Source organism: Schistocerca americana, chromosome 5 (genome assembly GCF_021461395.2).
Source record: "Schistocerca americana isolate TAMUIC-IGC-003095 chromosome 5, iqSchAmer2.1, whole genome shotgun sequence".
NCBI classification, from domain to species: domain Eukaryota; kingdom Metazoa; phylum Arthropoda; class Insecta; order Orthoptera; family Acrididae; genus Schistocerca; species Schistocerca americana.
This window is the reverse complement of record NC_060123.1, coordinates 127,242,610-127,269,262: the sequence shown is the minus strand read 5'-3', so window position 1 is coordinate 127,269,262 and position 26,653 is coordinate 127,242,610. Positions and strand designations below refer to the sequence as shown.

General features: G+C 39.9%; 1 protein-coding gene across 1 annotated transcript in view; it reads left to right on the top strand.

Annotated features, from left to right (window-relative positions):
- LOC124616143 overlaps positions 1 to 26,653 on the top strand; it is a 79,517-nt gene that overhangs the window by 17,189 nt on the left and 35,675 nt on the right. Inside the window, exon 2 of the mRNA XM_047144417.1 lies at positions 20,846 to 20,974. Coding sequence (XP_047000373.1) covers positions 20,846 to 20,974 — 129 coding nt within the window. The remainder of the gene's footprint in view (positions 1 to 20,845; positions 20,975 to 26,653) is intronic.

Here is a 26,653-nt window from a genome sequence, read left to right as displayed (position 1 = left end):
TAAATCACTCCAGGCAAATGCCGGGATGGTTCCTCTGAAAGGGCACGGCCGACTTCCTTCCCCATCCTTCCCCAATCCGATGAGACCGATGACCACGCTGTCTGGTCTCCTTCCCCAAAACCAACCAACCAACAGAATAGGAGGAGTGAGCCATGAGGAAACTCTTCAGTTTAGACTTAAAAGAGTTTGGGCTACTGCTAAGATTTTTGAGTTCTTGTGGTAGCTTATTGAAAATGGATGCAGCAGAATACTGCACTCCTTTCTGAACAAGAGTCAAGGAAGTGCATTCCACATGCAGATTGGATTTCTGCCTAGTATTAACAGAGTGAAAGCTGCTAACTCTTGGGAATAGGCTAATATTGCTAACAACAAATGACATTAAAGAAAATGTATACTGTGAGGGCAATGTCAGAATTCCCAGACTATTGAACAGGGGTCGACAAGAGGTCCTCGAACTTACACCACATATAGCTCGAACAGCCTGTTTTTGAGCCAAAAATACCCTTTTTGAATCAGAAGAATTACCCCAAAAAATAATACCATACGACATAAGCGTATGAAAATATGCGAAGTAGACTACTTTTCGTGTTGAAATGTCACTTATTTCAGATACTGTTCTAATGGTAAATAAAGCAGCATTTAGTTTCTGAACAAGATCCTGGACATGGGCTTTCCACAACAGCTCACTATCTATCCAAACGCCTAGGAAATTGAATTGTTCCGTCTCGCTTATAATATGCTCATTATGTCTAATCAAAATATCGGTTCTTGTTGAATTGTGAGTTTTAAGAAACTGTAAAAACTGAGTCTTACTGTGATTTAGCATCAAATTATTTTCCACAGGCCACGAACTTATTTCATGAACTACATTATTTGATACTGTTTCAATATTACACACAAGATCCTTCACTACCAAGCTGGTGTCATCAGCAAATAGAAATATTTTTGAATCACCTGTAATACTAGAAGGCATATCATTTATATAAATAAGAAACAGCAGTAGCCCCAGCACCGACCCTTGGGGAACGCCCCACTTAACTTTGGGGCTGAACATCACTACCACTCTCAATATTGCGGAGAATTACCTTCTGCTTTCTGTTCTTAAAGTAAGAGGCGAACCAATTGTAAGCTACTTCCCTTACTCCATAATGTTCCAACTTCTGCAGTAATATTTTGTGGTCAACACAGTCAAAAGCCTTCGTTAAATCAAAGAAAACACCTAGCGTTTGCAACCTTTTATTTAATCCGTCCAAAACCTCACAGAGAAAAGAGAATATAGCATTTTCAGTTGGTTAAACCATTTCTAAAACCAAACTGAACATTTGACAGCAAATTATGTGAATTTAAATGCTCCAGTAACCTTGTATATACAACCTTCTTGATAACTTTAGCAAACACCGATGGCATAGAAATAGGTCTATAATTGTCAATATTATCCCTGTCTCCCTTTTTATAAAGTGGCTTCACTACCGAGTACTTTAATCGCTCAGGAAACCGACCACTCCTAAGGGAAAAGTTACAGATATGGCTAAGTACTGGGCTAACATACATAGAACAATACTTCAGTATTCTGCTAGATGCCCCGTCATATCCATGAGAGTTCTTGGTCTTTAGTGATTTAATTATTAACTCAATCTCCCTCTTGTCAGTATCATGGAGGAGCATTTCAGGTAACAGTCTCGGAACACTTTTTTCTAAGAGCGCTATATGATTCCCTGTTGGGACTAGGTTTCTATTTAGTTCACCTGCTATATTCAGAAAGTGATTATTAAATACTGCACATAAATGCGACTTATCAGTAACACGGACATTCCCACTACGCACTGATTCTATATTCTCGACCTGTCTCTGCAGACCAGCCACTTCCTTTATGACTGACCATATGGTTTTAATTTTATCCTGAGACTTAGCTATTCTATCTGCATACCACATACTTTTTGCCTTCCTAATAACATTTTTAAGCACCTTACAATACTGTTTGTAATGGGCTGCTGCATTTAGATTCTGACTGTTTCTAACGTTTTGATATAATTGCCACTTTGTTCTACAAGATATTCTTATCCCTCTAGTCAGCCACCCAGGCTGCCTGTTTGTGCTAGTACCCTGTTTTGAACGTTCTAACGGGAAGCAACTTTCAAAGAGCACGAGAAAAGTCTTGAGAAAAGCATTATATTTATCGTCTACTGTATCAGCGCTATAAACATCTTGCCACTCTTGTTCCTTGATAAGGTTTACAAAGGTCTCTACAGCAACTGGATCAGCTTTCCTACCAGCTGATAACTATATTTAACATGTGTTGCAGCACAAAAATCTTTTAGAGTTAAAATTTGTGCATCATGATCTGAAAGGCCATTCACCTTTTTGCTAACAGAATGCCCTTCTAGTAATGAGGAATGAACAAAAATGTTGTCTATGGTTGTTCTACTGTTCCCTTGCACTCTCGTTGGAAAGAATACAGTTTGCATAAGATTATATGAATTAAGGAGGTCTACCAGCATCCTCTTCCTTGCACAATCACTTATACAATTTATATTGAAGTCACCACATATAACTAACTTTTTGAATTTCCTATTAAGTGAACCAAGAACCTCCTCTAGCTTTAGCAAAAATTTTGTGAAATCGGAGTCTGGGGATCTATAAATAACAACAGTTATAAGTTTAGCTCTGTTAAATTTAACTACACCTGCACAACATTCAAACACCTTTTCAGTGCAGTACTTTGAAACATCAATTGACTCAAATGGGATGCCGTTTTTCACATACATGGCTACTCCCCCACACCGCAAAGAGCTCCTCGAAAAGCTGCCAGCCAACCTGTATCCTGGTAAAGGAAGCCTCTGAATTATCTCCTTATTTAAGAAGTGTTCAGATATACCAATAATTTCAGAGTCAACATCTATCAGCAGTTCACTAACTTTATCTCTAATACCTTGTATATTTTGATGAAATATACTAATTCCCTGATTACTCGGATACCTAAGCTTTGTCAGAAGTGGTTCCTTTGTTAGAGAGACTTCCCTTAAGCAGGAATACCTATCAGCTGACTTCAATCTAAAAAAGGTGCAGCTCTAACACCCACTACTGCAGGAATTTTCCCATGAGTGATCCCACCAACCCCACCTATGCTGTCACCTATAAGCTTTGCTAACCTTCCCTTCCCATACCTGTTGAGGTGCAGGCCATGTCTAGTGAAACCCGTCCTGCTGATAGACTCCACCGACACCACTGAAATGTGCTTTCTGTCATCAGCGCACCCCCAAGTCTCCTGTTATTACGCCTGATGGCTGTATTAAGATGAGGCCGATCGTGACTCTGAAACAGTTCCACGAAATGCACATTCGTGTTGCCAGTCTGAGTGGCTATCTTTTCCAGGTCACCATCTATGTTATACTCCCCATCCCTATCAATGCTATTACCAGCCCCACCCACAATCACTACCTGATCCTCTTTAGTAAAATCCCTACATAACCCCCCTATGTTAAAAGTCACCTGAGCCAATCCTGCATTAGGCTTCACAATGCTGGTGACCCAGTACTCACTCCTCAGCACTTCCTGCAACTGCTGGCCTACACCTCTGCCATGAGAACTACCTAACAGCAGAACCTTCTTCTTCCTCTTTGACTTTGCAACTGTCCTAGCCACCGTAACTACTGAGGCCTGCTGCATACTTCCCACATCTACAGCTACTAGAGATTCCTCTCCACTAGACTCTGACAGTTGGTCATATCTATTGTAAACACCAATAGTAAAACTATCTGAAAATATTCTTCTCCTAGCAGATCTCTTGCCAACAGCCAGCTCCCATAGCCGTAGTTTTAAAAAAGGAGTTTGTGATTACTAAGCCCATACTGGCACAGAAATCCAAGAGTTGTTTCCCGTTCCTGTTGGCCTCCATATCCTCTCCAAATTTACCCATAACCTTTTCATACCCTTCTGTTTGATTTCCAATCCTGCCATTAAAATCACCCATGAGCAGAACACTGTCCTTGTCCTTTACTCTAACAACTACATCACTGAGTGCCTCATAAAATCTATCCATCTTATCTTGATCTGTCCCTTCACAATACGATTATACTGACACAATCCTAATTTTCTTGCTAGACACTGTCAAATCTATCCACATCAGTCGTTCGTTTACATACCTTATTGCAACTACGCTGGGTTCTGTTTCTTTCCTGATGAAAAGCCCTACACCCCATTGTGCTGTTCCTGCTTTGACTCCTGACAGGTAGACCTTGTATTCTCCCACTTCCTCTTCTTTCTCACCCCTTACCCGAATGTCACTAACAGCTAAAACGTCCAACCCCATCTTACTTGCAGCCTCTGCCAGCTCTACCTTCTTACCAGAGTAGCCCCCATTGATATTAATAGCTCCCCATCTCGTTACCATTCGTTTGCCGAGTCGTATCTTGGGAGTCCCTGGTTTGTCAATTAGAAGTGGGACTCCGTCACCTCCAAAGGTTCGAGGCATTTTGCTCTGATTGTTGCCAGCATCATATTTATAGTACCAGGGAAGCAGGTTGCTAGCCTTACTTGCCCTGGGTCCCATTGAGTTTTACCCCTAACGGTTGAGGGACTAACCGGTGGATTTGGTAGTCTTTGCCGTCTGAGCACAAAGGTGGCCACGACTCGGAATATGTCCGAGATGCCCAGCCTTATTCCAAAGTAACTGGTATCCCGACTGTCAGGACCACTTACTTGGCCACTCATACGTTGCCCGTGGTTCATGAACTAGGACATGATACCAGGAACCCACACCATGAACTACAAGGAAAGCCACTTCTTTGAGGAAAAAAAACCGCTTCTTTTACAGTTAAATTAATAGTCTAACATCTGCTTGAATATTCATTATATTTCAAAGAAAATGCTTAGTTACAGCTATAAAAACATAGACCTGTTTATTATGCACTACTGATTCTTGTGTGGCTAAAAACAATTTTCAGTCATTGACTGTAGACAGTAGATAATTTGTAGAATGTTTGGTTAGTGAGGTAATGTTTTAATTCTCTTTTAAACTGAAAGGGATTTGCAGTTTTCTGCGTTGTATTAACTGGGAACTTGTTGAATACCTTTGCACTTACATATGTACATAACTACGCTCTAAATAAGGAGATTAAAGGCTCTATAAAAATTATTTTTGTGCCTTGTATTGTGATTGTTCAAATCCTGAAGTTTTGTACACAAAAACATGTTTGTTAATGTGTATGAAACGAAGATTAACCTGACACGTTCCACATAATTACGGAGTGTCGTTTTTGTGATCTGCAGTATGTAAGAAAATCGTTTTCATTTTCAACAACAAAAATCATTAAGCAGTAAGTGTATTGGGAGGTGAATTTAAGGATCCCAACATGTTTGAAAAGGCCTTTGCAAATGTTTCATTATCTACTTCACACAATATTCTTACAGCTCATGTATGCTGTATAATTACTTTATTTAGTTTAGATGCATTGGCCCAAATGATATTCCATAAGACAACAGGGACTGAAAATATCCAAGATAAGCCAAACCCTTGTCTTCATCTCAGTGCAATAAGACTTAACTTCTGAGAACAAAATATGCTGATTACACGATAAAATGTATAAATCTGAAGGCTCTCAGTTCAACTAAACATCTAAAGATAACAATTACGAGCAACTCAGACTGGAACAATGACATAGATAATGTTGTGTGGAAGGCAAACCAAAGACTGTGTTTTATTGGCAAAACACTTAAGATACAAGAAATCCATTGATGGCCAAAACAACACTTGTCTGTCCTCTGCTAATGTCTTGCTGTATGGTATGTGTCCCTTACCAGATAGGATTGGTGAAGGACATCTAAAAGTTGGGCGGCAGTCATTAAAACAAAGGTGACTTTCATTGAGGTGAGATATTTTTATGTTATTTTAAACACCAACTTTTTCCTCCAAATGCAAGAATATTTTGTTGATGCCCCCCCTTCATAGTGAGAAACGACCATCACAATAAAAGAGTAGAAATCGGAGCTTGCACGGAAAGACGCAATTGTTCATTTTTCCCGTTTGCTGTTTGAGAGTGGAATGGTAGAGAAATAGTGTGAAAATGTTTCGATGAACAATCTGCCAGGCACCCAAGGAGCTGACTTGCATTGATTGTTGTCCCTGGCAAATAAGGAATACACCATTCTTCCCCCAGAGACAGAAGCCATTTGTTTAACGATTGCTTGAACTTTTCTTTATTGTTAGACACATTTGTCAGGAGTGGTGTTCAATCTCAAATGTGGCCATCCACTTTTAGATTTTCCACAATTTTGCCTAAATCAATTAAGGAAAATATTGGGTTGGCTTCTTTGGAGAGGATATGGTGGAATTCCTTCCCAGTTCTTCTCCTGTCTGAGTGTGTGCCCCATTTCTAATGAGCTAGTTATTGGTGGGGCATTAAACTCAAAATTTCCTTCCTTTTTTTCTGCTTGTTTGGAAAGTGTGTATATGGCCAGGGTTTGACTGCTGGTTTGTTTCTGGATTATTAAAAGAACTCTGTATTTCATTGCCTGTTACAGTTTTGTCAAGGAAATCCATGTCTCCCTTCTTGTAGGCCTAAGACAAAATATATATTATCATCAACTCTATTCGCTGAGTCTTCTGGTTGTCATTTATCTTTTTCAATACTCACTGTCCACATTGTACTTAGTATTTCTGTACCAAATCTGTAGAGTACTGGCCTGGAAATTTTCTGAAAGTCATTCATAAGTTCAGATATCATTACCCAAGCGTGCCTCAAAGAACTGGATCCACTCACACATTTCCATTGCTGACCGCCTTGGCCTTCCGTAAATTTCTTGCAGCTTTCTTGCACCAAACACTACTCGTAAGGTTGTAGCCATTACTGTTCTTATCCTGTGGCAAAAATGCTGCTGTATTTTGCCCCTCCAGTTCCAAAAATCTAAAAACGCTGCGCATTTGCCCTCGGCAAGAGAGTTGGTGCTATGTGCCATGTTTGCATATTAACTCCTGCTAAAGGATTGGTTGCACCTCGGTAAACAATAATACACTCTACCACATCATTTGTGAGATAGTGGAAGGGGGGGATCACCACCTATGTCTTGTAGCTGATTTGATAATGGAGACTGCTTTAGAACAAGTGGAAAGCTAAGAAGAAGCACAAAACTTATTTCATATTGAGATTTATAAAGTAGTTGTCCTGGTGTAGATTTATAGATTACAGTTAATGATACCACTGTATTAAAGATGAATGTTTCTCTCGCATACATTTTTTGCTGACTTCTCTTCAAGCATCCTTTGTAAAAAGACTCTGTGACACACGCCATGCACACATCATTTTTGTTCTCTTGAGTGACGATGTCATTTTTGGAAAAAGCTCTCTTCCAACAATTTATATCATCAATAACAGAACTTTTTGTCACTTGTGTAATGTTAACTTCACTCTTCTAAATTATGTGTGTTTAAATAGTTGAAGTGACCTTGTATCCTTCTTAATGACAGTCACTAGTGTCAGCTGCACCAAACGATCTGATTTTTTATAACCACCAGGAGTCTAAAAACAACATGTACAATATAACTACGAGATAAAGGAATGAAGATTGGTAGCTGTATAACACAAGACATCGGCTTGTCTCACTAGCAGATAGTTGGTTGCAGATTAGTTAGTTATTTGTGTGTTTCGTGGATCATAATTGTGACCCTCCACACTGACTTGGAATCTGTCAGTTATAATTCTTCAGGCTTTCCCAGCAATCTTTTGACGTAATGAGGTGTTGGGTATTCTGCCAGATACCAGTATTGTCCACGCGCAGTGTTTCGACAGCATGATTCATTTTCTTCATCAGGTGCTACCTGAGACTGTTAATCAAGTCGAACAGTTCCAATATTTATGCCTACTGTCTCCCCTGCCCATTATCTGTTCTGGATGTTCCACCTGTGATCTGTTTCCACTAGAAGCATCCTGAGACATTCCATCTTCAGCCCACGTCTGTGGCTGGTTCTAGATGTTCCGTCTGCTCTCCATTCACACTAGAACTGATTGAACTCAACAAAAAGAAGAACTGAGAAGTGAGTGTGCGGAATGAACTGTAGATGGAGCACCAAGTGCGTGGCACTGAGAACAGAATGCCAGATCTCTGTGAGGTGCACCAGCTCACAACCAGGTGCACCAGAGAACATCTCAGGACACTTCTAGTGGAAACAGATCACAGATGGAAAGCCCAGAACAAACTATGGCCGGAGGAGGTAGCAGACATTTTTAACTTCAAGGTCTGTTATTACCTGTAATGCCAAAGTTGCAGATCTTAGGTGTTTACATTCTACAGTGTTGACTTCCAGTTCAGGTTCTTATCAATATAAACACTGAAGAATATTGAATATTTTGCTTCATTTACATATTTTCCCTTATCCATTATTTCTGGTGATTTGACCAGGCCTTGTGGAGTATCTTCTTAGCTTGAGTGTCATTTCATGTTTTCAAGCAGTCTTTGCAACTTCTACTATATGCTTCAGGTACTTGTGTCAAATTTTGTATTAGATTGGAACTGTTTTACGCCATTGAGTATGTTGAATAAAATGGCTAAGGCTCTTTCACAAGTCATCTCTCAGAAATTAAAGGCATATTCATTGCGGTCTTCTTCAGGTCTACCTGCACTGGTGCTGAATTTGAAGATGGTGACTGGTGGACTGGAGCTTTGTTCAGCAAGCATTGCTTGGCTTGAAATTGGTGAACATGTTGCTCCACAAATCAGCACTTCATACTGCTTACTGCTATATAAAATTTGATCTTGGTGAGTCAGATACAAGCATGTAAAGATGGCCTATTCAATCCAGTTTAGTGGCTAGCCTCTTTGGAAAAATACTCTGGTTGCACATATAATACAGTTTTCTCACTTTAGCACCAGTTGAGTCATTTGCAAAACAAGATCACTTGTGAAAATCACTGGAGATAAGTGTTTGGACAGTGATCATGTTGAGTTGCTCTCTGTGGAAAAAGACCATCAAAGTGTTTTTTCAGAAAGGAAGAAGCTAGTTTCTGGGGAAAAACTCTTGATTCCCTCCCCCCCCCCCCCCCCCTCTCATCCCCTCTTTCCTCCATCTGATGACAACAATGCTTACATTACAGTTGAGTGTGATAATCTCAAGTATTAACTACATTGTCAATAAAGTTTCATATGTTGTTTTTAGTGTTGTAATCCACAACTGCAAGTCTATTCCTTATTTGCCCCATGAAACGTACAGTTTAATTCCATTTAACATTATCATTTTTAATCGGCTGCTTGTGTGTTTCCTCAATTGAGTTCCTCCAGCTAGTATTTTAAACATTTTCTTCTTCTTATCCACAGTTTTTTTTAGTAACTGGTTCTTCTATTTTCTGTATGCTGTGGGATCTGTTGTACTGTAGTGTTTCGACACAGTTGCTTTTGTGTTCAACATATCTTAATGGAGTTTGGTGTAATTGGTTAATCCTTGCCCTTGCTGTCTTGGTTACCTTTCCAAAAGTTGTTTGTTTCAAATTATGTCAAATGAAGTCATCTCCATTTTCAACACCGTTATGAAATAAAGATCCATAACCCAGCATTCCTATTTTCTTTTACTGAATATGTCAAATATATAGACACATTTATCTCTGAGATCTGTCCAATAACTTCTTGACAACAGGAACTAATTCTTTACCTAAATACAAGTACTATTTTTTAGTATCAAGAACATAATTTATCTTGTTGATTAATTATTGTACTAAACATGAGGATAGGTAACTAGTGATGTACCTGCAGTTCATGTACATCATTAGCAGTGCAGATAATGCTAAACACTGTATTGAAATGTTCATTCATTTTAACATCATGAGATGTATGTAAGTTATGGGATGCTGAATCAAGGAACTATGCTTATATTCTTTGTTTGCAATGTGTATACTAAATATTTATCATTTTTAGAAATGCTGGGATGGTTCCTTTGAAAGAGCATGGCTGATTTTCTTCCTCATCCTTAAAACATACCGATCTTGTGCTCAGTATCTGATGACCGTGATGTTGATGGGACATTGAGCCCTGCTCTTTCTTCTTATATTATTAGAAAATGGAATTTGTTTTACTTTTATTAAAAATAACTAATAGACTTGACTAACAACAGTTTGAAAACTTCACTGTTTTACATGCTTGGACAGGTCCAGAGCAAATCTACCATTTGTTCTGTTCTGAAATATCAAACAATGAATGTGTGTTATTTTACTATTATCATTATTTTTTTGTTTATTTGGCCTTTGAGTGTGTACTCAATTTAGCCATCAGCAATACTTAGTGACAATGTACACGTAATTGAATAAATAAATACAGAAATGCATATTTACAAGAATAAAAAGCTTAAGTGTTACAGTTTTGTACATAATGTTTTTAAAAATTGAATTGAATTGAATTGGAAAATAATTAAAAGTGTCTTGGCTTACAATTCACACCAATTCTGAAATACCTTCATCAGCAAGACATATCTATAATTTACGTACACCATTAAAACCTACAGATTGTAACCAGTACTCTTGATGAAGTTAACTATCACTTTGTATAGACGAACGTCTTTAGTACACAAAAGAGAAGAAGCTGATTGAGGAAGATGGTAGCCCATACTCAGCAATGTCTTCAGAAAGACCAACCGTTCACGGTCAAATTTGGGGCACATAAATAAGATGTGGTTGATATCAACTTCCGACTCAGGATCACACTCACATGCTGGTGAACTGTAAACGTTGATCCGATGTAGATGTTGTGGGAAAGAGGCATGATTGAAGCGGAGTCTTATGATGGTAGAAATCGTGGATCGGTCCAGATGTGTCATGAACGACGGCTGTGAAGGAATCTGAGGTTGTAGCACTGTGCAATAACCGCCTTTTGTCTGTTGAGAAACGTTCCACATTTCCTGCCATTGTTGTCTTGCGTGATCCTTGACTTCACGTAAGTAGTCTGTATAAGGAAGGTGCAGATCCAGGACGGTGCCTAAGGTTGCCGCTTGTTTGGCTAATGCATCAACTTCATCATTATAGAGGATACCAGAGTGGGAAGGTACCCACAACAAATGGATCGTCCGGCCCGTGCGTGTGCTGCGAATATATTCAGATATCACATCCAAGATATAACTGTTGGTTGTTTTGTTCCATTGACTGTACTGAATGTTTTTAAGAATGCTTTGCCAGTCAGATACTATCAATATCTTGGGGAAGGAAGTGCTACAGACAAACTTAAGTGCTTCCAAAACTGCCACTGTCTCCGCCATAAAAATAGAAGTGCTCATAGGCAGTTTCCAGGTTTTGCGGATCTGGATCTGAGGGCAGAAAAAGGCACATCCTGTACACTCTTCTTGCGGAATTTTGGAGCCATTGGTATATACACAGAGAAAACCCGGCCATTGTGCTTGAACGAGACGATTGAAGCCAACATTGACATTAGTACTGTCCATCCAGCTCATACTTAAATAATGGACTGGGATCTGGGAGCAGAGCGTTTGAAGATCAAATTCAAAAACAGAAAAAACATTCTGATCATTGTTGTAACTTTAGTTGTCAGTAATACATTGTTGTATAAATGTAAGATTTCTTGAAAGTGAGCTGAGAGGGAGGGCAGTATTGAAAACAATGTGTCGTAACTTTAGTTGTCAGTAATACATTGTTGTATAAATGTAAGATTTATTGAAAGTGAGCTGAGTTGAGAGGGAGGACAGTATTGAAAACAATGTGTCCAGTATCAAAACACTCTTGATTGGTTACTGAGTAAATGGAGTAAGGCAATAATAGATGAAGAAGGTTGTAATTATGCAGAAATAACAAAGAGCTTGGGTGGAGGTGCTACAAAGTTGGGTGTGATGAAGGTTTGCAAATGGTAATGAGAAACTGGGTCAGCCAAGAACTGGTAGAAAGCTAGTATTGACTGATCATGACTGTCATAGAATCTGCCATCTTCCTCTCCAAGATTGTCAACCTACTGAAAAAAATGTAAATGTCATCATCAAGAATTCAGTGGTTGAAGTTTATGATCAAACTGTGAGACAGAAATTTTATGAAAATGGTTCGCAAGTGAGGACTCCAAGAAAGAAACCTTATCTGAACAAAGCAGAGAGACAGAAACATATGCCGTGTGAACCAAAGCGATGTTGTTCGGACATGGAGGAGATACAGAGAGACAGGAACTGTCGATGACATGCCTCGCTCAGGCTATCCAAGGGCTACTACTGCAGTTGGTGACTGCTACCTATGGATTATATCTCGGAGGAACCCTGACAGCAAAGCCACCATGTTCAGTAATGCTTTTCGTGCAGCCACAGGGCATCATGTTACCACTCAAACTGTGTGTAATAGGTTGCATGATGCGAAACTTCACTCCTGACGTTCATGGCAAGGCCCATCTTTGCAACTGCGACACCATGCAGCGCGTTACAGATGGACCCAACAATAAGCTGAATGGACCGCTCAGGATTGGCATCATGTTCTCTTCAACGATGAGTGTTGCGTATGCCTTCAACCAGACAATCGTCGGAGACGTGTTTGGAGGCAACCCAGTCGGGCTGAACGCCTTGGGCACACTGTGCAGTGAGTGCAGCAAGGTGGAGGTTCCCTGCTGTTTTGCGGTGGCATTATGTGGGGCCGATGTACACCGCTGGTGGTCCTGGAAGGCACTGTAATGGCTGTACGATACGTGAATGCCATCCTCTGGCTGTGTAGCCATATTGGCAGCATATTGGCGAGGCATTCGTCTTCATAGACGACAATTTGTGCCCCCATTGTGCACATTTGTGAATGACTTGCTTCGGGATAATGACTCACTCGACTAGAGTGGGCTGCATGTTCTCCAGACATGAACCCTATCAAACATGCCTGGGATAGATTGAAAAGGGCTGTTTATGGACGATGTGTCCCACCAAACACTCTGGGGGATCCACGCCGAATCGCCATTGAGGAGTGGGACAATCTTGACCAACAGTGCCTTGATGAACTTGTGGATAGTATGTCATGATGAATACAGGCATGCATCAATGCAAGAGGACGTACTACTGGGTATTAGAGGTACCAGTGTGTACAGCAATATGGACTACCACCTCTGAAGGTCTCGCTGTTTGGTAGTACAACACGCAGTGTGTGTTTTTTGTGAGTAATAAAAAGGACGGGAATGCTGTTTATGTTGATCTCTATTTCAATTTTCTGTACAGGTTCCAGAACTCTCGGAACCGAGGTGATGCAAGACTTTTTTTTTTTTATATGTATATAACCATTTCCGTCTTTATTAGTACAGAGAAAGGGACCCCCAAGATCAATAAATAATTTATCTATTAGGCATTGTTCACATTCGGAATGTAAGAGCCCCTAGCATGAGTTGGTGTTAAGCGTACTGACTTTACACAATTCGCACTTGCTGGCTAAATGATTGGAAACAAAAGGTGTATATAAGAATGGGCCACCTAGCAATTCTACTGGTTTTCCTAGGATGTGCCAAAACCCAACTCAAGGCTTGGATGTTGGTCTCCAAATCAGATTCGCTGTGCTCGAGATAAAATTTAAATTTCTCAAGAGAAAATGAGACAGCCAGTGCCTCACATTCATAAACTGAGTATTTCAACTTGGGATGTACTAACCTCCTTGAGGTAAAAGCTAGAGTGCGCCTTTCACCTGACTCCTCCTGTAAAAGTACAGTGGAAACTCCACCATTTGAAGCATTAGTCTGAACTGTAAACCTCTTCCCAAAATCTGGAATAGCCAGTACTGGAGGGTTACAAAGGGCAGTTTTGGTGGCTTCAGAGGTGGATTGCTGACTCTCTCCTCAAACAGAATTTCCCCCTTTTTTACAGAGATTATTAAGGCGGGCAGCAAGCTGAGCAAAATTAGGGATGAACTTCCTAAAACAGTTGCCATTCCGGTGAATCTGGCCACCCCTTTCTTATTCTACAGGGAGCAAATTTTCTTAAATCAGAAGTATGTTCTTGGTCAGTCCTAATACTGTCCCTGGAAACCAGGTGACCCAAGAAAGAAACCTGCTGCATAGTGAGTGGAACTTTTGATGGCTTAAACATTAACCCTGCAGAACGGAGCCCCAGTCAAACCTGCTGAACATGAGAAAGATGTTCTCCAAGGAATGACTATAAACGATGACATCATCAAGATAATTATGTACACAACCAGATTTAAGGTCGCCCAATTCATGATCTACAAGTCGTGAAAGGACAGCAGACCCAATAACCAAGCAAGGGGCAAAGGGGTACCGGATTCAGATCAAGTACAGTAAAATAGCTACCTGCTAAAATAGCACCAGCAAGCGAAGTGAAACAGTTATGGAGATCAAGGAGGGGATCTGTCTCCCAAGATAACCTTCTCATTAAGGACTGTATCATCAACAACAGGCCTATAATTCTTGTCTTGTCCCTTAGACACCAGAAATATGAGAGATGCATACAGAGAAGTTGAAGTTCTAATAATGCCAATCCGCAGCATATTGTCAGTCTTTTGCCTCGGTATTCTCATATTAGCCCCCATAAGTGACAATAAGGGGCATTATGCACCAGAGAATCATTGACCAAATGGATTCTGTATCGAATTTGATTGGATACACCCCATTTTTTATTAGTAAGTACATTGGGAAACTGGTCTAAAACACTTATTAATTGTCTAGTCTGACTGCCATTAAGGTGATTAAGGTCGAATTCCAACTGTCCTCTTTATACAGAATTGATATTATTAACGAAATGACGAGAATAGACAACTATTTTCACAGAGCGACAAAATTTAAAAAAGGTGCTACTCACAAAGTCAAGAACCAACCCCATTCATTGAATGAAATCACACTCAAGCAAGGAGGTCACTGACAGTTTATTAACTACAGTTAGTTTACAAAATTGTCAAGGCTTTCGTGGTCACTTGTTGAGCCTGTTGGCTTCTGTCTCGGGTTCTCCGGTCGACATTTGTCTGAAGATTTTTCTGACGTTTCGCCACCATGAGTGGCTGGGGCATTGTCACAGTTTCACTGTCCATTGCCAGTGGTGGACTGGAGCCAAGCTCGTGCTCACAGACTATTTGTACCTTGCACGCCAAAGTCCAAGGGCTTCTCCGTGGTCATTTCCGATGTGGTTCTCCTCCTGCTACCTGCAGCTGTCATTTGCTGCAGCACAGGAAGCCAGAATCCCTTTACCTAGAGGCTGTCTTCTTTCTTGTTGAAGCAATTCTCATTTTTGTGTATTTCTATAGCTTCTCTGAACAAGTGGGTGTAATAGCTCTTCTCTACAGTCAGAACTTCAGTGCCAGTGAATTTTACTACGTGGTCAGTCTCACACAGCACCTGCTGTGCCATGGCCGATTTCTCCACCTGCCTCAACCTGCAATTCTGTGATCCTGGTGTTGATTGATCATCCATTCATTCCAACATAAACTTTTCCACATGTGCGTGGTATGCAGTATATTTCCAACACTGCAAAGTGACTCCTTTTTATCCTTTGCCGATTCAAGACATTCTTTGATCTTCTTTATTTGTTTTTAAATAGTCTTTACACGATGTTTGTGCAATATATGGCCGATTCTGTCCGTCATTCTGGGAATGTATGGTAGAAAGGCCATAACTGACATTTCTTTTTCTGATCTGTCACTTTGCTGAGTGCTTGACTCTGCTATACTTCTAACATAACTTGTGGTGTACCAATTGCTTCTCAGAACACTTTTTGCGCTTTGCATTTCACGTCTGAGGTGCTGTGGCTCACATATTTGTCTTGCTCACATTACAAGCGTATTGATCTGCTTCAGTTGGTAATCTGATAGTTTGTGCAGGTATAGGTCTGTGTTTTTCAGTTTTCGATACATGCTGTGTCCCAGGTTTTCACCATCCCTAGATATTGTAGTTTTTTTTTTTACCTTTTCTACTTCCATGGTAAATTTTATGTTCGCATTGAGGCTGTTCAAGTGTCTTAGGAAGTCACCAAGTTGTTCCTCACCATGCCTTCACACAATGAAGGTATCATCAACATATTTATATCACACCTTAGTTTTACAAAGCACTAAGTCCAGTGCCTGTGCTTCGAAATGTTCCATGAAGATGATGGCCACCACTGGTCTTAGAGGACTACCTGTGGCGATACCTTCCAGCTGTTTGTGGAAGTTTCCATTCTACATGAAATAGTTCACGGTGAGACATGTATGAAAGAGCATTGTTATGTCTTGCGGGAAAATGGAACTGATGTGCTCTGAAGAGTCACTGAGTGGCACTTTCGTAAGCAACGAAACAACATCAAAGCTGACCAGGATGTCATGTGGTGCAAGTTTTAGTTTCTTCAACCTCTCAGTGAAACGTCCTGAGTGCTTTATGTATTTGTCAGTCTTCCCCACATGCAGCTGGAGCAGAGAGGCCAAGTGTTTTGTCAGTTTATATGTCGATAAGCCAGGAGTGCTAACTATCGGTCTTATTGGAACATTATTCATGTAGATCTTTGGTAATTCATACAGTCGAGGTGGTAGAGCTTCTGTGTTGCACAGGTTGTGACTCGTATTCCGTACGATACTCTGTGTCAGATCTGCACTTAATTTTCGGTATGTCATCAGATCTAATAGGTCCCAGATCTTCTGCTCATACATTTCAGTCTTCATTACGATGGTCGTATTTCTCTTATCGGCAGGCAGTACCAATATGCTCTTGTTGGCATTAGGATTCTTAATAGCTTGTACGTCTTCTTTCTTCAGGTTGCAAGCTGGTGGTTTTGCCCAGTGCAGTATCCTGACTGTTTTGGTGCATGTTTTGTCTGCTCTTTCACAAGGAAGGGTCTGAATGGCTGCTACGCTATTAGCAATGATGTCCTCCACAGGTATAGTTCTTGGGATGATAGTGAAATTCCCTCGCCATGTCAGTCTGCTTCCGCCACCTTGCAAACTTTTTCTTCTGTTGCTCAGTGCAGCGCTCGAGTTTGTTCTGCATGCTCCTGTGAGTGATGCTGTTGATCTTTTCCCATTTGATTCGATGAATTCTGCTGCTTAGTTGATAGAAAATGTCCAAAAGTTCCTCATCCGTTCTTGCCAAGTATCTCCGTGTTGTGTGAATTCACTCATGAAGACAGGCTTGTTCCATTCTGTTGTAGATCCGATGTGCTTGGGTGGTGGTGAATAGGAACATTTAACAGGCGCTTGACTTGGCACCTTGTAAACAGATACATTGATGATACCTTCGTTGTGTGGCACCATGGTGAGGAACAGCTCGATGACTTCCTAAGACACTTGAACAGACTCAGTGCCAACATAAAATTTACCATTGGAAGTAGAAAAGGGACAAAAAACTACTGTATCTAGATGTGCTGGTCACAAGGGATGGGAAAAACCTGAGACACAGCATGTATCGCAAACCGAAAAACATGGACCGATACCTGCACAAACTATCAGATTACCACCTGAGCCAGAAAAGAGGCATGATTAATGCTCTTGTAATGTAGGCAAGACAAATATGTGACCCACAGCACCTCAGACGTGAAATGCAATGCGTGGAAAGTGTTCTGATGAGCAATGGATACTCCACAAGTTATGTTAGAAGTATAACATAGTCAAGCACGCAGCAGAGTGACATATCAGAAAAAGAAATGTCAGTTATGGCCTTTCTGCCATACATTCCCAGAGTGACGAACAGAATCGGCCATATATTGCACAAACACTGTGTAAAGACTATTTACAAACCAACAAAGAAGGTCAAAGAATGTCTCAGATCAGCAAAGGATAAAAAGGACTCTCTTGCAATGTTGGGAATATACTGCATACCATGCACATGGAAAAGTTTATGTTGGAATGAGTGGATGATCATTCAACACCAGGATCACAGAATTGCAGGTTGAGGCAGGTGGAGAAATCGGCCATGGCACAGCAGGCGCTGTGTGAGACTGACCACGTTGTAAAATTTACTGGCACTGAAGTTCTGACTGTAGAGAAGAGCTATCACACCCACTTGTTAAGAGAATCTATAGAAATACACAAACACGAGATTTGCTTCAACAAGAAAGAAGAAATCCTCAAGGTAATGGATCCTGGCTTCCTGTGCTGCAGCGAACGGCCGTTGCAGGTAGCAGGAGGAGAACCTCACTAGGAAATGACCAAGGAGAATCCCTTGGATGTTAGTGTACCAGGTACATATATTCTGCAGCTGTGAGCTTGGCTCCAGTCCACCACCAGCAATGGAGGGTGAAACTTTGACAATGCTAACCGCTCATGCTGGCAAAACATCAGAAAAATCATCAGACGAATGTTGGCTGAAGAACCTGAGGCAGACAGAAGCCAACAGGCAGTACAGTGAGTTTAAATGCCAAAGAAAAATTGCAAACTGATAAACTCCCCTGCATCTCACCCACCAGAGGAAACTCCTGGCCATTGGCTACATGACCTACATGACATCCCTGGGAGGAGAGGCTTATTGAAGAGAGCTTACATGAATTTTGAAACTTGAGATACCAACTATAGTCAAGCAATGAAACTGAACTTCCAAAATCCAAGAGGCCGCAAACAGATGTTTGATTGAGGTGGCAGCAAACATATTGAAGTGCAAGTTTATTGAGAGCACAAATACCCGTGCAATGAGCGGAAGGCTTACAAAAGGAGTTTTAGACCATGTCAGGCAGCATCAGCTGTTACGTTTAAGGTCTACACCTAACTGGGCATTCATGTGCTAAATGGCTATGGAAAAAACACCAAAAACGTTTGCCTCCTAATGAATTAGTAGATGACTGACAATAGTTGTTACTTTGGGTAGGGCAGACTTGTTGAAAGCCCTTACACTGATCGCTTTGCCATCTGTGAATCTAAGTGCTTCTGTAGAAGTAACTAATTCATTCAACTCAGAAAAGATAGTAGGTTTTCAGGCTAAAACAAGACGTGACCAGTCTTCCAGTCTCGTACATTCCAAAATGTTTGAAATGCTATCTTGTTCAGTAGTTTTCATTTCCAAGATAGAGACAGTAATACGAACACCCTCGATATGTGGAAACAAGGTTTTGGTAGATGCTTGCACCTGGCAATAATGTACACACTCAAGCTCATTCCAGATGCATGGGAATCTTCTCTCTATTATATGAGCTCTGACCTGCCTTGAAGTTGGCTGATCCTGAACTATCTCTTACAACAATATACTTAACAAGCCCTTCAACAAAGGGTAAAGTAAAGAAAGTATAACAGAATGTGATATTTGCAATGCATAAGCATGAAGTTCAAATCGGACAGTCAACCACAATACTTCATAAACTTGATTCAGTTGATCAAACAAAGGAAAATCCAGGAAGGAGGGTAACAATACCAGAGAAGGAAAGTTGCTACTCACCATATAGCGGAGATGCTGAGTCGCGATAGGCCTAATAAAAAGATTCACACAATTAAAGCTTCCAGCCATTAAGGCCTTTGTCAGCAGTAGACACACGGTGCCCTACTCGTCACTATTGTTGCCACCTCCCTGTACACTAACATTCCTAATGCCCATGGCCTTACTGCTGTTGAACACTACCTTTCCAGACACCCTATGGATTCCAAACCAACAACCTCCTTCCTAATCTCCATGATCAACTATATCCTCACCCACAATTACTTCTCCTTTGAAAGCATAACCTACAAACAAATCCACGGTACGGCTATGGGCACCCACATGGCACCATCCTATGCTAACCTATTCATGGGCCATCTAGTCGAATCCTTCCTAAAATCCCAGAATCCTAAACCCCTCACCTGGTTCAGATTAATTGATGACACCTTTTTTGCTATCTGGATTGAAGGTGAGGATACCTTATTCACATTCCTCCAGAACCTCAACAACTTCTCCCCCATTTGCTGCACCTGGTCCTACTCAACCCAACAAACCAACTTCCTAGATGTTGATCTTCACCTCAGAGATGGCTACATCAGTACTTCCATCCATATTAAACCTACTAACGACCAGCTTGGTTAAACACTAATCTCCTCCAATACTGACCGCAAAATTTTCCAGTAATGGTCCTTGCGTACGCAGAAACAATGAGGACAAACTGCAAGAGTCTAGGTTCGCACAGCATGAATAAACAGGGAAGTGCAAATCCACTGAAGTTAATGGGAGGGCTCTGTCAATACAGCAGTGTGATTAGCACTACCAAAAGGAGTGAGAAGTCAACCTTCGATCTCAGCACAAACCGAACTAATGGCTGAAGGAACCATTGTGCAAAAACCTATACGTTACCCTCATGCTGTGCCCCTCCCATCTGTTCTCAACTCACAACCCACTGCCAGCCTATTTCCAACTCTCTGAGCCAGCTTTCATCTGTGAAAACTGCAAGTTAAATTTGTGCTGTGTATTGGAGTGCCAGTGGAAGAAGGCACCAGGAAGAAAGAGATAAAATGAACTGGAGCTCACCATCTGTATTGCTGCCTGCATTCGACGTGACACCTTTGCAGTCTGTCCAAGTGGCTAGAGATATTGATTATATGTCCATGAGGTGTGCTTTCTTGTGTGAATGTGTATGTGTTTTCTTTTCTGAAGAAGGCACTAGCCGAGAGCCAGATATGTAACAGTCTTTTCATTTGTGCCTGTCTGCAACTCATCACAGTGAGTAGCAACGTACCGTTTTCAGAATATTATTGATGTTCCTACCTGGACTTTCAATTTTTCAGTGAATGTTGTGTGTTTTATAAATAAAATGTGGAATTTGCAGCCTTGGTCACAATTTGGTTTATTTCAACCAATAAACTATTTTAGCTTTACAATCAATATCAGTTCTTAGAAGCATTGTTGATTGTTGTAAAGTCAAAATCATTTGTGTGTTCAAATAAGCTAGAGTCTGCAGATTCTACAGTTCATTTAGGTGTCTAGCTCGATGATCTTCTCCAAAGGTCAAAGCATCTGTAGTTAATGGATGTGGTTTCTTTTTTTGTTTCAGTGTCTGTCCTGCTATCTGTGCAATGGTTATTATGGTCCATGTTTTGGTGAACCAGTCTGTGCTACATGCCACGCTTTTGTTTTTCCAGAGGACTTGTATTACACCGTAGCAGTTGCAGTACTCAGTGAGGTATATGACTGGCTGTTGATAATATGTAGCAGTACTGTCAGCATCTCCAAAAGCACACTGTTCTTTTGCTGGTAATTTTAGGAAGCAGACTAGGAAGAGTTCAGTTGACAGTAGTTAATGGCAAATCGCACATCGTATGAGCTTTTTATTGAAATTGCTATTTGTTCCATACTGGTGCCACCTAAATGCACATTTAGCAATGTACCATATGCCACAATACAATATTACTCGCTTGACTCTCAAACTTTTAAGACCATGAAAATGCTGGACGAATAGTGAGACTGAATATGTTATGTCTGGACATACATGTCTCGGGCATGTGCACTTAATGAGCATGGCTGACCAACAACTCCCAACTTGTAACTTCCCACTGACTACGTGACTTAATATACCAAGTGTCCACTGAACATAACAGCAACAATAATAATTCAAAATACACTGTCAGTGAGCAAAGATTAATTATAATTGCTGCGGATGACTTAACTACCTGTAGCTAGATCAATATACAGGGTGTGGCTGTCAAATCCGCATTTTTTTAAATGAGTGTAAAATAAACATGGGTAAAGATATCAAAATTGTTTCATACTATCTTATTCTACATTAAAAAGCATTTAAGAAACATCAACACATTTTTTTTTTTCATTGTTTGAAAATAACATCAGCAAGATGGTCCATCATGGCATTCTTGTAGGCAATTTACAAAGCTGTCCATCACATGATGGAGCATACCCTGAGGAATTCTCTCGGTTTCCAGCCAGATTCTTGCTTTGAGATCATCAACATTATGAGGTCTTTCTTCGTACACTTTGCTCTTAATGTAACCCCCATAAGAAAAAGTCAAAAGTTGTAAGGTCGGGTGAACGGGGGACCAAGCAATCGCTCCATTCTTGGAAATCATCCGGTTAGGCAAAACTTCATTCAGAACATTAATGCTCACGCGGGCTGTGTGTCTTTTTGCTCCATCTTGTTGAAATAATGTTTCATCATTCACTGCATATTGACGAAGCTGAGGTATGAAGGTGTCCTTAACGTTGTTGAATAGTGCTCAGCATTCACGGTAACAGATTGCCCTCTTTCGTTCTCAAAAAAAATAAGGGCCTATTATTCCTGATGAGGACATTGCACACCGAAATGTTACCTTGGTTGAGTGCAGGGGTTTTTCATGGGGTTGGTGAGGGTTCTGATCACTCCAATATCTAAAGTTCTGTTTGTTCACACATCCACTGAGGTGAAAATTTGCCTTGTCACTCATCCAGAGGTTGTGAACAAGCTCCTCGTTTTCTTCAGTCATTTGCAAAAGGCTATCTTAAGTTCTGTTTGTTCACATATCCACTGAGGTGAAAAATTGCCTCGTCACTCATCCAGAGGTTGTGAACAAGCTCCTCATTTTCTTCAGTCATTTGCAAAAGACTTACACAGAAATGCTGTCGGACCACAAAGTCGTCATTATTAAAAGGGTTAACCACTTGGATTTTGAATGGGTGGTGATGTAAGTCCAACCTCAAAACCCTTTGGACAGTCCTATCAGAAATTTTTTTTTTTGACCCAAATTTTTATTCCATTAACCAAAGGCACTGGCCTATTAAAATTAATTTGAAAATGCGCCTGGAAATGACGCTGAGCGGCTACATAGCTACCACTTTGGTAGAATGCTTTCACTGCAAACAACTGTTGTTGCTTAGTCCACTGCTCCATGGATACTGAAATGCTTTGTTTTGAGGAACACATTGGTGACCTTGGTTACTCCCCCCCCCCCCCCACCCCCCCTGCACTACTTCTAATGCTTTCGTGCACTAATAATAAATACAGGTTTGACTGCCGCAACCTGTAATAATCAGTGTACAGCAATGCTAAGGAATACAGAAAATGTCAAAAAACAGCAAATATTCAGATTTCAGGATATAGTATCCTCACACATCCCCATTTCAAAAAATAATTTTCACTTGGAAGTTTATGGAAACTTAGAAGTTTCAGTGTGAAATTAACTAAAATATGACCCCAGTACATAGGAATGATAAGTTAAGACTATAAGATGGTAAATTAATATACACATAAAATTATGTACACTTAACAGACACTGCTCTGTGCAAACAGAACTTCAGAAGACAAAGAAAAATCTTTGAATTGTGATGTTCAAGAAAAACATAAGTGGAGGAAAGTAAAAAATGCAGTTGTTTACAGAACTTGTTTATCATAGACAAGAGCTACCCTGAAAGTAACAGACGTTTTGGCCTGTTATTGTCATAGTTGTGGGTGGGGCTACAGCCATCTTCTCATTACCATAACATTCCTACACTCAGTACGCATCCAGCAGTGGCAGCGTATGATATGTGTCCCTGCTACTTTGCTTTCTGTATCGTGTCAAAATGTGTGCTGCAATAGAAAATCTTGCCACTTGTGAGATGTGTTCTGTGAGTAGGTTAGTGTTAGCAATAAAATGCAAACAAACTGAAATTTATCATGACATTTGTGATGTGTGTGAAAAAGAGACAATGAGTGAAAACTGTGTGAGGCAATGGTGCATTGATTTTTAAAAATGGCCATACCAGTGTTGATGATGATGAGGACTGTGGTGGTAAGCATAATCTTGTGACTCATGAACTGGTGATGGAAGTCAATGACAAAATTTGTGAAAATCGTAGTTTCACAATTATGGAATTTTTGCAACATTTTTCCCAAAGTTTCACAGAGTTTACTGCATGAAATTGTGGCGGAGAAGCTTGGTTAGCACAAATTTTGTGCTAGATGGGTTCCCAAAATTCTAACAGAAGACCACACAAAGCAGAGACTGGCTGCAGCACTTACCTTCCTTGAATATTCTGCCAAAAATGGTAACAAAGTTATTGATTGTATCCTAACTGGGGACAAGACTTGGATGAAGCATGTCATTTGTGAAGCAAAAGAAAAATTCTCCCAAGAAATCAAGGAAGTGTTTGCAAATGCTTTCAGCAAGAGAGGTCATGACTACTGTGTTGTAGGACTCTAAGGGAGTGGTTCCTGTCTATTTTCGTGAACTGCTCAACAGTTAACTCAAAGAGATACCATTATACAGTGACAAAGTTAAGGTGGGTGGCACAAAATAAACACCGGGGAAAACTTAGTACAAAAGTTTTGTTTTTCCATGACAATGCATGTCCACTCAAGGCCTGTTGTACCTGAGAGCTTCTACTGGGTTTTGAGTGGGAGTGTTTGATCATGCGCCATACAGCTCGGATTTGGTGCCAAGCGACTACCACCTCTTCCCAGCAATGAAGACATGGCTCACCATACACAGCAATTGATACTGACACCAAACTGCGTGCTAGTGTAAACCAGCAGTTGAAATCGCAGGGGGCAGATTTCTACAGAGACGGAACTGAAAAAACATGACTGTAGTATGATAAGTGCCTCAATTTGAATGGTGGTTATGTAGAAAAATAGCTTAAGAGTGTACCTTTAAAATCTCTGTAATGAAGTTTGTTTTTTTCATATCGTTGAATTTTTATTGCAAAACATTTATTACTTTCTGGGTAGCACTCGTAGTAATTAACATGAGGGTAGCTCTTAAATGATAGACACATTTTAGTGTGAAAATCTTTAACTATCGTTCTATAAAAACAAATACATGTACATAATTAGACATTTAAGAAATATTGTTATTAACATAATGTAATTAACAAAATGACTACAAATGTATGTGAAGTTAATCTTCTATCTACCAATTCCAATGTAGCATAGAATTGTTTTTCCACCTACTCTTCAAATGCCTCTTCACAAAGAAAGTAATAAACTTAAAATCATGAAATTATTGTCCCTCTTATGAAACAACCTTATTATGTTCTGAAGTGCGTACTTAAAGAAGATCATCATCAAATACTTATCATGTGAACAAAAATCAGATTCTTACATAGCCGTGTACCAAGATTAATTTTGTACTGTATGAAATGTACAAGCAAGATGAATTATTTTTTTAAATTATTCACATAAATATTAAAAATTAATAAAGAAGAAAGAAAGTAGAAGGGGATGAGACAAGTTTGTGGCAGACAGTTCACGTGAGTGAACACACATTTGTACATGAATACTGCAGAGTTTTGAGTATCCAGGCATGAACACATTTTACATTGCACTATTTTATTTTAACTATTCACTTTACTCAAAGATGTTTTACTTTGTAAAGAACTTAACAGGCACTTGGTTTGTCACATGCAACTGAAATCTTTACGGCATCACGCAGCCATCGTGGATATGTTTACCAACACACTGACTTCCCTGCATCCTTTAGTGGATAGATCAGTGTGCAACATATTCCCCGCAGTCATGAGTGGCATTGCCGTGTAATGGGGGCATGTCAGTTCATGGTATCACGTAAGTCAATGTCACATCTCTCCCATGAGTCCTTGCACTGAATGAGAAAGCAGTAACATAGTGCCATGCATCAGTACTTATGAATAATAAAAAAAGAAAAACAGGCAGTCATATAATATTAAAACAAAACCTGCACTACCCTTGCCATCGAATATGTGAGTACTAATAACACACAAAATAGCTTGAAACAGTACAAAGATTGATTTTAGTACACTGTCACAGGGAGGGTTCTCAATAAGTCTATTACACACTACCACTGGGAGGATTCTCGAGCAGTCTTATTACACTCTCATTTATGAGAACATTAAACATAAAGAGATTCACCACAAATTTTAAAATGTTCTCACAAGTTTTTCTTGTTCTTCGATAAACGAAATTGTTTTATATTTTGTGCATGATGGATTGTGAAACACTTCTCTCCATTCAGATATTCTAATAACACTGTATTTGGGTGAATAACACTTGCAATATGAAATGGTCCCAGATAATAATGGCAGAATTTCTTTATTTCATCCCTTACTTTCGATGAGTTTGTGTGATACCTAATCAGTACATAGTCATTTGATTTGTAGATAGTTGGCCAAACTAATTTATCACGTACTAGATTCCTAACCAATACTTTATTCTTCATTTACCCTAATGCCATTTGACTTTCTTCTTATGATATCTGTTGGCGATCATGGCAATTAATAATTTCTTAAAAAATGTTGTCGAGCTTATTGCCGAGTAAAACAGTACACGGTGGAGCTCCAATGCTTTCGTGAGTGAAACTATTAATGGCACCTTCAAAGCTCATTGGTTTTTGTATTCAGTTTTGATGACTGATGATGCTGAATGATAGGTTGAAATTAAGGTATGTTGAACTTGTTCTTGGATGAACACATTCCGATTGTTTAATCAAAATCATGATATGTTGTTTATGAGAAGGCATTCTTCCTTGGACTTCTTAGTGACAAATTTGTTATTTGCCTTTTGTAGTGGAAAGAATCGAATGAACTTGAAGAACGGTTCTACAAAAATCAGAATCTATGAAAAGTTCACTTTAGAGTCTGGAAGTGGTCCAAACGATTCCAGTGCTACAATTTCATCTGTTGACTGAGGAACTGTGCATTAGCCCTGTGTGCTGTGTCATAGATATTTTTGTGCACTTGCAGAAATCACATTTTTTTAAGATCTCCCAGACTTTTTGTGTTTAAACAACCTGTTCTCGTAATTTTTATATGCACTTCTTTGGAACAAAATGTTGGTATGACCGAAGTGGATATACTTGATTAAATTTTCCGCTTGATGGTTAGGGAGATATATTTCCAGTGATTGTGCATTGAGTTTAGA